Below are 14,480 nucleotides of genomic sequence, written 5' to 3' on the forward strand. Positions count from 1 at the left end.
CAGGTACAAATAAAAATATACATGTGAAGCACATTAGAATGTCTGTGGGGTGAGAAATAGTAATGAAAGAATCAGGAAGACTCCCCAGAGAATGTTGTGTAAAGGAGAGGCACTGGGATTCTTGTTGAGTAGTAGAAACATGAACTGTTTGAAATTAGCCATTAGAGCTTTCAAAAAAAATGCCTCTTATGGCATGCCAAGAAATGATGGAATTAATTGATAAGGCTCTGTTTCTTTCAAACTGAATGAAACTTTTTGTTCTTCACTAGTGCAGGTTGGTGGTGCATCCTTTTAGTGGGCATCCATGACCACTGAATGGAAAAACACTAGCTCTGTTCTCCTAGACCAAGGTTTCTCAACAGAGGAACTATTGGCATTTTGGGCCAGATAACTCTTTGTTTTCTCGGGGGCTGTCCTGTATATTATAGAATGTTTAATAGCATCCCTACCCTCTATTCACTAGATGCTACTGACACCCTTGTCCACTTGTAACAACCAGATGTCTCCAGACATTGCCAAATGTCCCCTGGGAAACAAAATCACCCCTGATGAGAAACACTGTCATAGGCTCTAGAACCTAGAGCAACATGGATATTGCCAGCTATGAGACTGATGATGAGCAGGTATTCCAGTCCACTGAGAAGTATTAAGTTCTGTCCATAACTTAGAAGCTCAAGTCTAACCTTCACATTAAGAGAAATGTAGGCTGGGCGGCTGGGTGCGGTGGCTCATGCCTATAATCCCAGCACTTTGGGAGGCCGAGTGGGCGGATCAAGTGAGGTCGGGAGTTGGAGACCAGCCTGACCAACATGGAGAAACCTTGTCTCTACTAAAAATACAATATTAGCCAGGTGTGGTGGTGCATGCCTGTAATCCCAGCTACTCAGGAGGCTGAGGCAGGAGAATCACTTGAACCCAGAAGGCGGAAGTTGCGGTGAGCCGAGACTGCGTCTTTGCATGCCAGCCTGGGCAACAAGAGTGAAACTGGGTCTCAAAATAAAAAAGAAATGTAGGCTGGGCATAGTAGCTCATGCCTGTAATTCCAGCATTTTGGGAGACTGGAGTGGAAGGATAGGTTGATCCCAGGAGTTTGAGACCAGCTTGGGCAACGTAGTAAGACCCAATCTTTAAAAAAAAAATTAGCTGGGTGTGGTAGCGTAGGCCTGTAGTCCTAGCTACTTTGGAGGCTGAGATGGGAGGATCACTTGAGCCTGGGAGGTTGAGGCTGTGATTGTCACAGTGGACTGTGATTGTGCCACTGCACTCCGTCCTGGGCAACAGAGTGAGACCCTGTCTCAAAAACAAAAAACAGTCTGGGCTCAGTGGCTTACGCCTGTAATCCTAGCACTTTGGGAGGCTGAGGCAGGCAGATCACCTCAGGTCAGGAGTTTGAGACCAGCCTGGCCAACATGGTAAAACCCTGTCTCTACTAATAATACAAAAATTAGCCAGGCGTGGTGGCAGGTGCCTGTAATCCCAGCTACTGGGGAGGCTGAGGCAGGAGAATTGCCTGAACCCGGGTGGCAGAGGTTGCAGTGAGCCAAGTTCATGTCACTGCACTCCACCCTGGGCGACAAGAGTGAAACTCCGTCTCAGAAAACAAAAAGCAAACCAAAAAAAAAAAAAAAAAAAAACCCAAAAAACAAAAGCCCTACTTACAAAGAAGAGGCCAAATAAATAAGGTTAAAAGAAGAACAAATGTAAAATTTAAAACAAAAAATTTGTAAAAATATAAAAAAAAAAAAGCCCTGTTGTTTGGAGTAAGAGATCATACTGTATCTAAATTTTAGATACTGTTCTTTTCAATTCTAGCAATACTAATACTTTAGATTGCTTATAGTTCAGATTTGTTGATGATTTAAAAAATACTCCACCTACTCTGTTATAGCACTTATACTGAATTGTGGTTGGTTCTTTCTCCTCAGCAGACTTGCATTCTTCTCATTTACTCTCTCTTGGAACCTTATAACAGCTCTGCAAGGTAGTCAGGGTAGGTATTTATCTCCAGTTTTCAGATTAATAAACCAAGGTACAGAATCCTGAAGTGATTGCTGGGAACACATGACCATTAAATTGGAGAGTTGGACCTAAAACCAAAATCCGATTCTTGGTTAAGTGCTCTTTCTGTAGGTTCCTCTTAAAGGCTTCAGGAAATTTTTATCAATTTCTGCCATAGTCAGAAGTTTTTAACCCTCTTGAGTTTCCTTATTTAACGCCTGTTGCCTAAGTCCTTTCCTTGGATCTCAGGTACTTTCTCAACCTCCTCTTAAGTCTCTTCATCATCTTGCCTACCTAGCCTCTCCAGATTTCTCCACAAACTCAGTGAATGATGATTGGTAGGCAGCTTAAGAGACAGAAGATCTGGATTGGAAACCTAGCCCAAACCAGACTTGCCTTTTGGCTTCTGCATAGCTCAGTTTTCATCATCTAGTCAGAGTCTAACATTACTCTTTAGCTCCCTCAGGGATGTTAGGGGAAGGGATAAGTTTATGCCTGGAAAAGTATCCATCCTATTTTTGAAGTTCTCTAGGGAGAAGCTTTCATCATCTCTGTCTGCTACCAAATACAGTATATCTTTAGATCTCTACCTCCTGAACTGCTTTCCCTCCTGGAACCGGTGAGTGGCAAAATCTCCTACCTGGAAATCTTTAAAGTACTGTAGATTTTTCTTAGACCAAGATATTAAGAGGATTACTAGAATGTGGAATTAGAGAATTCTGACTAAGATGGTAAGGGGCTGTAATTCACTTTCTATGAGAAATAAAAACTACTATCTTCAGAATATAATGAAAACTTGTAGCTGTGGTATCTTTATCAGCCTCCTTTGAGTCTCATCTACCTCTTTAGGCTCATTTCTCACCCCTTCCTCAAATACTAGCTGTCTTTTCTCAAGTATACCATGCCCCCTCATCCTGGAACACTCATCATGATGCCTTTTTCTATCTGGACCTGTTTGGCCATCAGGACGGAGATCAAAGGATTCTTCTTTCAGGCAGCCTTCCTTGGGAGGTTTCTCCACTTTGAGTGGAGTGCCTCTCTATACTTTCTTGGTCACCAGCCCTTACTCCATTAAAGCACTTAATTGTGGTTATATGTTTCTCCTCAGTAGACTTGTATTCTTCAGGAGATTTTGGTTTTCATCTCTGAATTCCCCAGTCATTAGCATGGCGTCCAGTAAGTGCTCAGTAAATGTTTATTAAGTGACTGCTTGACTGACTCATTTGCTTGAAGTGGAAGAGATGGGAAAGAAGACATAGTTCTAGGTATTAGAATGAGTTCTCAAAAGAAACATGGAGTAAATTTTCTTTGTGCTCCTCTGAAAGATGAGTTGGACCCAGAGACAGAAGTGACACAAAGGCAGATTTTTCAGGTCAGCATCAGGAAAGAGCTGTCTAGCAAATATATTCGTATTGGAATGGCCTTACTTATGTGGTAAGGATGACTATGTGTAGGTGCGATAGGAGGGAAACAACTCCAACCGTGTTCTGCCTTGTAGAGTGTCCAGTAACGTGTAGTGTCTCACCAGGTCATAGAAACTACACTGAATATGTCTGTTTATTGGGCCTCTGGATGACTCTTCAGCTATCATTTATCTGAAGCCTTCCTGTAGTCTTCTCCAGGCTTAATATCCTGGTGTCTTCAGCTGTTCCTTATGTGATTTGGTTTCCAGACCCTTTATTACAATCCTAGCTGCTCTCTTACGGCCTGCTGTCTTACGACCATGCTTATTTGTTAGTGTTCTTTGTATGGTGTGGCCCCAAGCCCTGATCCCAGGGTCCTAGGGATACTTTAACAGAGCAGAGAACAGTAGACCTGCTGCCTCCTCCATTCTGGGTATATTCTTTTTTTTTTTTTTTGAGATGAAGTCTCACTCTGTTGCCCAGGCTGGAGTGCAGTGGCACGGTCTCGGCTCACCGCAACCTCTGCCTCCCGAGTTCAAACAATTCTCCTGCCTGAGCCCCCCAAGTAGCTAGGACTACAGGCGTGTACCACCACGCCCAGCTAATTTTTGTATTTTTAGTAGAGACAGGGTTTCATCATGTTGATTGGCCAGGATGATCTCGATCTCTTGACCTCGTGATCTGCCCGCCTTGGCCTCCCAAAGTGCTGGAATTACAGGCATGAGCCACGGCGCCTGGCCCATTCTGAGTATTTTCTTAGTTAAGCAGGGTTGTCTTGGCTATGTTGGCAGCAGCCCTGTTGGCATATATTCCCTGGCAATTTGTGGTTAACTGAAACCCCTAAGCCTGTTTCATGTGAGCTACTATTAAGCCATTCCTTCCCCGTCCTATACTTTGGTAGTTAGGTTTCATCTTGTGGTTTTGAGTCTTCATTTCAGCTTATTAGCTCATGGAATGTTAAGGCTAAAAGAACCCTAAATATAAACTTTATTCATTTTGATCTTATTTCTTCTATTTTCCATGTTCTCTGCCTCCCTTTCTCTCCCCACAAGCTTTGTGCTGTCCACAGTTTGGAGGTTGTGTTTTCTTCCAAAGCATTTATGAAAATATTGAGCAGAGCCATGGAGCATGTCCCAGAATCCTACCTCCAGTTGACTGCAGTCTATTTGTCAGCATATTTTCAAGCTGATTGTTCTATTAGCTGTGGGTCTCTACCTTTATTCTACTACTTGGGCTTATAGTTTCATTTCATCCACAATATTGCTTTTCAGCCAGATAGGGTGGGAGGGTGATCTCTAGCTTACAACATGAGGAGACGTAGAGGTGGTAAGATGAGAATCCTGAAAGTCAAAAGTGCCAAGCATCTGCAGACTGGAAAGGCACCTGATGCACAGGGAAAGATATGATCTGTTTTCATGAATTCTGATTTCTCTGAGATGAAAGGGATCTGCAGGTTTTCTTATTAGAAATAATTGTCAGGTAGTGTTGATTCCATCTCTACCAACACACCTTCTACTCATGGTTCCAGATCTCAGTTAAGAGGCAATCCATTTAAATGTGAAATAGCTCTTACTGTTAGCATCTGACATCGTCATCTCAACTATTTTAGCCTTGTGGAGGAATAAGCAGGATATTGCTATTCTTGTCCCTCAGTAAATCAATGAGTTAGTTTCAGGCTAGTCTTCAGCTTTGTATTTGCACATTCAGGGAAAGAAGGATGAATGACTTTTGTGTTACTCCTTCCACCTGGCCAGACCCAAGCCTCCTTTAGAATCATTCAGAACTCTGCCTCTTCCAGGATGTTTTCCTGACAGCTCCTGCCTCATCTTTCCTCTGAATTCACATGTCAGTACTTGATGCTTTGTACTGGCCACCTAATTCATGTGTTTATATCCCATCAGCCAAGTCCTGGAGGGCCAAGGCTTTCATGCTTTCCATAGCATCAGGCACAAGTGTTTGAGCAAATTAGTGAACCAAGTGTGTCTCCATAAGTGTTGCCATGAGATGGCACCGGAGGCCCTGCAATTGTTCTGCATAACTTTTAGCTGTTTATTGCCATTTATATGCCTTCCTTAATGAAGTTTAAACTTATTTACCAAGCAAAATGCCGATAAATACTAAAATAGAAACTGAAAAAAAAATTTATTTTTATTTATTTATTTTTATTTATTTTTTTTAAGAGGCAGGGTTGCGCCATGTTGCCCAGGCTGGTCTCGAGCTCCTGGGCTCAAGCGATCCGTCTGCCTCAGCCCCACAAAGTGCTGGAATTACAGGAGTGAGCCACCATGCCCAGCTTACAGTAGAAATTTTAAACCAAACAAAGAAACCAGGTAACTTCCCCTTTTATCGCATGGTAGAATGTTCTGTTCACTCAGCTCCTCTGCCTTGCCCCTCCCCAGGAACTTGCCCTTCCACCAGCAGCTGCTTTCTAGGCCCCAAGCATAAGCTGGCTTTCACTCCCTAATGGAGACGGCCTGGGGACCTGAAAATGGCCTCAAATTCTTGGTTTGTGTTTTCTGATAATTTATTTTCCTCGAAAGGACAATTAAACATTAATAAGAAATTGCTTATAACCTCATCACTTTTCATATGTCAGTTATTTCAGTTTCCTCATTCTGGTCTTTGCTCCTTTGTATGTGTGACTTTATGCATTTTTAATCATGCAAAGCCGTAATAAGAGCTCTCATTTACTGAGCGCTTATTATGAATTACGCACCACACTTGTTTTATATATATTACTTCCATTTAAATATAAAAACTATTATATCAAATGCTTATATTTACTACACTACTCATAATGAATGCTGACATTAGGAACTGTTCTAAGTGTTTCCATGCCTTAACTCATTTAACCCATACAACCTTATGAGAATAGATAACGTTAACCCCATTTTACCGTAGTTTAGAGAACCAAAGCTTATCAGAGTTAAGCGATCTGCCTAGTTAACACAGTAATTAGCTGTATTGGGATTCATATTTAGATAGTTTTAATTCTGAAATTTCTGATCATTTCAATGTATCATTTCATTTTGTTCATTCTTTAATCATTTCTATTTGGACTTCTGGAAATGGTCTGAAGGCTAATAGAATCATTAAAATTAGAGTTTGATTTAGATCTTTTTCCTGCAGCTAACCTGGTAGCTCCTAGAGGACTAGAGGTCATGTTTATTTCTGTACTCCTTTTCCCATTAAATGCAAAATTAATACTTAATGGGTTGAATGAGTAAGTGGGTGAACACTATCTCTACTCTCCTAGGAAGTCTGGGATACAGAACTAGTTGATAGAAACTTAGCCTGTTAGAACTTGAAGGGGTTTGAAAAATCAAGCCAATCCCTTCCTCCAAGGAAGGAGGAAGGACCTCCTTAGGGTGACCCAGTGAGTTGGAGGCAGAACAGTACTACAACCCTGGTCTCCTGGGCTTCTACTCCACCATCTGGTTTCAAAAAGCCTAATCCTATGTCTAAATTCCTTTCTCTCTCCCCTTTTTTCCCTTTCTCTCTTGCCTCTTCTTCTCTATCTCTTCTCTCTCACACACAGTCTCTCTCTCTCTCTTTCTCTTGGTGTGACTTGATGTAGCTTTACATACTTGATGTATATCTCTCTTTTTTTTTTTTTTTGAGACGGAGTCTCGCTCTGTCGCCCAGGCTGGAGTGCAGTGGCCTGATGTCAGCTCACTGCAAGCTCCGCCTCCCGGGTTCACGACATTCTCCGGCCTCAGCCTCCCGAGTAGCTGGGACTACAGGCGCCCACCACCTCGCCCGGCTAGTTTTTTTTTTGTATTTCTTAGTAGAGACGGGGTTTCGCCGTGTTAGCCAGGATGGTCTCGATCTCCTGACCTCGTGATCCACCCGTCTCGACCTCCCAAAGTGCTGGGATTACAGGCTTGATTGAGCCACCGCGCCCGGCCACTTGATGTATATCTCTAGATGTAATTTTTTCATCCTAAAATTTCAAGCCCGAAAACTACAAAACAAACAAGATTTTTCTTTCCTGATGCCCAGGCTTAATCCTAATTGTGTCTTTGTCCAACTCAGAATAGAATCCAGGATCTCTGCTTCTGTCCTCACCCAAAATGTGCAGAGCTGCAGCTCATGTGGAGAAACTTACCTTGATTCACATTCCTCTTCAGAACATACTATTGGTGATTGGTGGGGAGTGGGAAAGAGCATCTTAGAGCAGGCTGGTTGTTTTAATGCAACAGCCAAGTTTTTGAAAAACTGGCAGGAGAACAGGAATTTCTGTTTTTTTCTCAGAGAGAGCAAATGTGACCAGACTATGTGATTTAATTCTTCTCTGGGCCTACTGTTTTGTAAACAGTCCCATGAGCCTGTTAAAGCAAATAGCGTGAAGACCAAAAACCCTCCACCCCTTCTTGCCATATGCCACCCTTTTAGTTTCATAAGTTGGGTTGCCTTTTCCCCTAGTTTAAATAATCTGCAGTTGTTTGTTGTGATGTCTTTTCTTGGTGCTCCTAGTGTCTCGTAGAAAATGGCACCTGGGGCATTATTTGGGTAGCCGTTTGTTAGTACATCCTGGTGCTTCCACACTTTTTATGTAAGGTCAGACTGTTTTAGAATGCTTCATTCAGAGAGTCAGTTGTGGGTTCCTGTGCAGTGAATTGTTATTGAGGCTTCATGGCTCATGGACCAGCAGCCAGTACCCTCAGGTACACAGAATGGGAACCTCTAAAGCAAAGTGGTTCTGCTTACCATTTTCTCTGTCCTGTTCTGTTTCTTTTTTCCTATAAAATGATGCTTTTGTGTGTGTGTGTGTGTTTTGTTTTTTAAGATGGAGTCTCACACTCTGTCACCTGGGCTGGAGTGTGATGGCGCAATCTCAGCTCGCTGCAATCTCCACCTCCCAGTTTCAAGCGATTCTCCTGCCTCAGCCTCCCAAGTAGCTGGAATTACAGGTGCCTGCCACTAGGCCTGGCTAATTTTTGTATTTTTAATAGAGACGGGGTTTCACCATGTTGGCCAGGCTGGTCTTAAACTGCTGACCTAAGGTGATCCACCTGCCTTGGTCTCCCAAAGTGTTGGGATTACAGGCGTGAGCCACCATGCCTGACCATCTGAGGCTTTTTTTTGGTCACAGAGAAGTCTGTAAGAGAATGGTAGCTACAGACAAACACTAAAACGAAGCTCTAAGCTGCACTACCTATTATGGCAGCCATCAGTCCCATGTGCCTGCTGACCACTTGAAATGTAGTTAGTCTGTTGTAAACGTAAAATACATATTTGATTTCAAAGCCTTAGTACCAAAAAAGTAAGCCATTTCATAAATAATTTTAATCTTGAATACATATTGAGATATTTTGTACATATTGGGATAAATAGAATATATTATTGAAATGAAAACCTGTTTCTTCTTACCTTTTAAAAAATGTAACTAGAAGATTTTAAACTGTGTTTGTGACTTGCATGATATTTCGTTTGGATAGCACTGGTCTAGAAATCCCTAATCTTTTTTTTTTTTTTGAGACAGAGTCTTGCTCTGTCACCTTGGCTACAGTGCAGTGGCGCGATCTCGGCTCACTGCAAGCTCCGCCTCCTGGGTTCACACCATTCTCCTGCCTCAGCCTCCCGAGTGAGTAGCTGGGACTACAGGCGCCCGCCACCACGCCCAGCTAATTTTTTTTTTTTTTTTTTTTTTTGTATTTTTATTAGAGACGAGGTTTCACCGTGTTAGCCAGGGTGGTCTCAATCTCCTGACCTCGTGATCCGCCCACCTCAGCCTCCCAAAGTGCTGGGATTACAAGTGTGAGCCACTATGCCTGGCCAAGTAAATACTTTCTTAGTTTACTATAGAACGCCAGGAAACTAGCCACTCTTTTCCTGTCTGTATCTCTCTTTTTTGTTGTTGTTTTTTAAAAAATATTCTTTCATTTCGTTGATGGCATCAGGAAGAAAACCTCCATTACGTATTATGTGCTATCTTTTTTTATACCTGCTACTCACTGGAGAAGGGTGACATCTAGTGACAGAAGGGTGGTTGGGAAGGGAGTTAGGAGGCATTGGAGAGAAGACTGGCAATGACTTCAAACTTTGAGTTAGAATTATTTTTTGCCTTTAAAAAACTTCAGCTAACAAGTCTGAGGGAAGGCTCTGAAGGAGGGAGAGTAAAACAGGCACTCTTTAAAATAGAAATGTACCTCTCTCCGAGGGAATCCTACTCTCGTTTTACTTTCCTTTTATTTATTGGAATTTATTGAGGACATATCGTGTGCCAACAGTTTTCTAGTGTAGAGGAAATGGGAATACGGCCTAGTCACTGCCCACAAGGAGCTTACATACAGGTAGAGAATGAATTCAAGCCCAGCCTCATACTCTAGATAAGCACTATAATGATGTTAGAAAACAAAATGCATTTGGAGCACTGGAAAGCACTTTCTGCCTGGAAAGGAGACTGAAGGCCTTGTGTGTCTTGGATGTGATATTGTCAGGCAGAAAGGCAGGTGGGAAGGACAACCTGATGGGGACAACCTGGCTTAAAGGCCTGGGGAGTGGCAGATGGCCCTTGAAATAGTAGGTTGGGGCCATATTATGGGGGATTTGACAGCCTGGCTAAGAATGTTGGATCCTCTCTACAAAAAATACAAAAATTAGCCAGGCATAGTGGCATGTGCCTGTAATCCCAGCTACTTGGGAGGCTGAGGCAGGAGAATCGCTTAAACCTGAGAGGCAGAGGCTACAGTGAGCCGAGATCAAGCCATTACACTCCAACCTGGGCAACCTGAGCAAGACTCCATCTCAAAATAAATAAAAGGAATGTTGGATCCTATCCTTTATGCAGGGGGACTGTTCAAGCAGAGAAATGACATGGTCAAGATTTTGTGTTCGGGGTACCATTCTTCACTCCTCAAAAGGATAGACACTGAATGCAGGGAGATTAACAAAGAGCTCATTGCAGTCAGCCAGCTAAGTGGTAGCAAGAGCTCAAATGGAAAGGAAAGAATATATCCAAGAGATAGTTGAGTGAGGGATGAAAGGGAGGAGGAGTCAAATATGGTCCTAAGTTTCTGACTTGTATCACTAGTGGAGTTACCTTTATCCAAAGCTGGAAGTACAGGAGAGGATCAAGCTAAAATAGAAAACAAGCTGCATTTGGGACTGTGGACAGAGCTGCAGAGGGATCTGGCTAGAGCTGAAGTGCTTGTGTTTGTGTTTCAGATGGTGACCCTCTTTCAGATGTGGGTTGTTCCCCTCTATTTCACAGTGAAGCTGCACTGGTGGAGGTTCCTAGTGATCTGGATCTTGTTCTCTGCTGTCACAGCCTTTGTCACCTTCCGAGCCACCCGAAAACCTCTAGTACAGACAACCCCAAGGTGAGAGTTTAAATAGTGGGAAGAGCCCAGGTTTTCCGAAGCTGATGGGTTGGAATGCATGGGAGGAACATAGGTTTAGACTGAAAAAATTCCTGGTTTTGTCTGCCAAAACTACTTGGCATGGGTCCCCTCTAAAACAAGCTGATTGGGAGACCCCCTCCCCTATTCATCGATTAAAAACCCCAGATATTTCTGTATAGCTTACTTTATGGTTTCAAGGTCTTTTTATATTAAAGGCAAACAAAAATAAGCAAATCATGGTGATCATTGTGGTCTCATTTTAAATGTTTTCTTCTGTGAACCCTTCTCTGATCTCTGAATTAGATTTTCCAGTATATTCTCTCATATTGCACAGTAGTGTTCCTTCATATAACTTACCACAATTTATAACTAAATACTGTTTTGAGTATCTATCTCCCTCACTAACTCTTACCTCTGAGATCAGGAACCACATCCATTGTTTGTCACTGTATATTCAAGCCCTGCCATGGGGCCTGGCACATAGTAGCCTACTCTGTGAATTTTTGTTGAACGAATGAATCTTAGCAAATTTATAATTTTCCAATAAACAATACCTCCTTCTTGAGTCACAAAGCAGCCACTGCCTGTATAATTCTTTTTATTTTATTCAAATTCGTTTCTCATTTGATCCTCCCAACCAGCTTGTGAGGTAATTTAATATCTGTACTCAACAGAAAAAGAGATTTTCTCATTCATTCAAATAAGCACCTACTATGTGCCAGGCCCTATGCTGAGCGCTGGGGATACAGAGCTGGATAAGACATGGTCCCTGTCTCAAGGAGTACTCTGTTTAATGGAGGAGATGGATGAGAAAGCTCCTGTTGCAGTGAAGTTGGTAAGTGCTATGACAGAGGTTTGTGTAGGTCCAAGAGAGCTTGACTGGCCAGCCTCAAAGTTGTGACCACCTGATCCAAAGTCTTTCAATGGTAGACTGCTCTTCTTCCTATTCTTATGTTCTACTTTCCTGCAAGCCTTTCTCTGGCCTTCTGGAGTTTCATTGTATAAGGTGAAATAGGTGATCCAGAAGTTTCTCTCTGACTTTGGTAATTTAAGGGCCATTGTGGAAGATACAGGATGTGGAGCGGGATGAATGTGAATTGGGACCTCTAGCCCTGCCACTTGTTCAACTGTATGACCTTACCTTTCTGAGCCTTGAATTATTCATCCCTAAAAATGGGACAGTAATTGCTACCTCCCATAGGGAGATAAGGTGATATGAAGAAAAAATGCAATAGAACAATGTAAGAGTCACCATGAACACCACAAACAGTGCCAACTTTTGGCTAAAATGATTGAAAATATGTCTCTAATATGGAGGATTTTTATAATAGTAACTACTAGCTTTTTTTTTTTTTTTTTTTTTTTGAGACAGAGTCTCGCTCTGTCGCCCAGGCTGGAGTGCAGTGGTGTGATCTCAGCTCACTGCAAGCTCTGCCTCCCGGGTTCACACCATTCTCCTGCCTCAGCCTCCTGAGTTGCTGGGACTACAGGCGCCCACCACCATGCCTGGCTAATTTTTTGTAGTTTTTTAGTAGAGACGGGGTTTCGTCATGTTAGCCAGGATGTCTTGATCTCCTGACCTCATGATTTGCCCGCCTTGACCTCCCAAAGTGCTGGGATTACAGTTGTGAGCCACTGTGCCCAGCCAGTAACTCCTTGCTATTTATTTATTTATTTAGAGACAGTGTCTCACTCTGTCGCCCAGGCTGGAGTGCAGTTCACTGCAACCTCTGCCTCCCGGGCTCAGGCAATTCTCCTGGCGCAGCCTCCCAAGTAGCTGGGATTACAGTTTGTGTGCCACCACACCCAGCTAATTTTTTTTTTTTTTTTTTGAGATGGAGTCTGGCTCTGTTGTCCAGGCTGGAGTGCAGTGGCCAGATCTCAGCTCACTGCAAGCTCCGCCTCCCGGGTTTACGCCATTCTCCTGCCTCAGCCTCCCGAGTAGCTGGGACTACAGGTGCCTGCCACCTCGCCCGGCTGGTTTTTTGTATTTTTTAGTAGAGACGGGGTTTCACCGTGTTAGCCAGGATGGTCTCGATCTCCTGACCTCGTGATCCACCCGTCTCGGCCTCCCAAAGTGCTGGGATTACAGGCTTGAGCCACCGCGCCCAGCCTAATTTTGTTTTTTTTTTTTGTATTTTTGGTAGAGACCACGTTGGCCAGGCTGGTCTTAAACTCCTGACCTCAAGTGATCTGCCTGCCTCGGGCTCCCAAAGTGCTGGGATTACAGGTGTGAGCCACCATGCCCGGCCTTGTAACTAACATTTGATAGTGCTTTACAATTTCAAAGCACTTTTTAAAAACAGAGATGAGGTCGCACTCTGTCGCCCAGGCTAGAGTGCAGTGCCATGATCACAACTCACTGCAGCCTCATCCTCCTTGGCTCAACCAGTTTTCCCATCTCAGTCTCTGGAGTAGCTGGGACTACAGGCATGCTCCACCTTGCCTGGCTATTTTTTTATTTTTATTTTTAGTAGAGACAAGGTCTCACTGAGTTTCCTAGGCTGGTCTCAAACTCCTGAACTCAAACAATCCTCCCATCTCAGCCTCCCAAAGTGTTGGGATTCCAGGTGTGAGCCATTGTGCCTGCCCTCATAGCACTTTCATAAACATCCTTATTTGTACTATACATGCAGCATTTCATGAACATGTATTATATACCAGGAAATGGGCTCCATACACCTCTCTTGTCTCAAAGAGGTGATTTGACTTATCTGAGGTTACCCAGCTACTAAAACATCACTTAATCCATATTGAGTTTTTTTACCTAAAATTTCATGTCCCTTTCACTATGTCTCTCTCCTTTATGATCAGTGCAAACCCTGGAGAATGGAACTGTGTGTATTCTTTAAGATAGTACTAGAAGGAAGATGTTTGGGTCCTTTCCCTAGCCTGAGAAACCATCACCGCTTGCCTGGCCACAGCAAGGAGGCACGGGCAGAGAAGGACCTTGACTTTCCTCCCTAGGGCTCAGCAGGGTTGGTAGTAACCTAGTCAGCTCTCAGGAACCACACAGACTTGTGCTGGTTATTCAGGCAGATTGCTAACTTGTTCATTAGCTCCCATCAGAGATAGAGTAGTGGCTCCTGATGACGGGAACCCACTCTTGTAGCATTTAAAAGGGTCTGGTTGGGCCAAGCAGCAGCGGTTTATGCTTGTAATCCCAGAGAGGCTGAGGTGGGAGGATCCCTTGAGCCTAGGAGTTGGAGGCCAGCCTGCGCAACATTGCAAGAAGACCCTGTCTCTAGCCAAAAAAAAAAAAAAAAAAAAAAAAAAAGCCCTGGTTCATTCAGGAAACCGTCTTTCTTGCTGAGTCTAGTAGCTGAGATCCATCAATTAGATTGTACGCTGTTCTTCGTTGGCTCCTGGGGCACACTACTCCTCCTTCAGGAGCATGAACAACCCCATTCTACTTCACTACCACCACACACTTGTATCCAACTCAAAAGGTACTTCTTAAGTGCCTCTCTCCTTTCTCTTCTCCCTCAGAAGAAAATTCATTTCAGAAGCAAATTCATTATACATCATTTCATTTTTGGCCTGTGGATAGGAGCAAAGCTGTATTCAGACTAACCAGGCCCAGGTACAAAAAACCTGTAGCTCATTCTACCTCGGATTCGTCTCTTGATTTCTGTTTCTGAACAACTAGCCTTCCTGCCTGTTAATCTTCTGAGCATAGTTGTGTTTAATACTTTTTACTTCCTCATTTGAGGTGACATAGCTGTCTAAGGTC

The 14,480-nt window shown here is 43.3% G+C and overlaps 1 protein-coding gene across 7 annotated transcripts in view; it reads left to right on the forward strand.

Annotated features, from left to right (window-relative positions):
* The window catches only part of RNF121 (ring finger protein 121), a 68,567-nt gene that overhangs the window by 42,449 nt on the left and 11,638 nt on the right, over positions 1 to 14,480 (forward strand). For 3 of the 7 annotated variants that reach the window (XM_065529568.1, XM_045370291.2, XM_045370292.2), the window contains one exon: positions 10,572 to 10,726. The exons of 2 other annotated variants lie outside the window; for them this stretch is intronic. In XM_065529568.1, coding sequence (XP_065385640.1) covers positions 10,572 to 10,726 — 155 coding nt within the window. The remainder of the gene's footprint in view (positions 1 to 10,571; positions 10,727 to 14,480) is intronic. 2 more of the 7 variants (XM_074014608.1, XM_074014609.1) reach the window with 1 other exon arrangement.

The sequence above is a fragment of the Macaca fascicularis genome, chromosome 14, assembly GCF_037993035.2.
Source record: "Macaca fascicularis isolate 582-1 chromosome 14, T2T-MFA8v1.1".
Classification (NCBI taxonomy): Eukaryota; Metazoa; Chordata; class Mammalia; order Primates; family Cercopithecidae; genus Macaca; species Macaca fascicularis.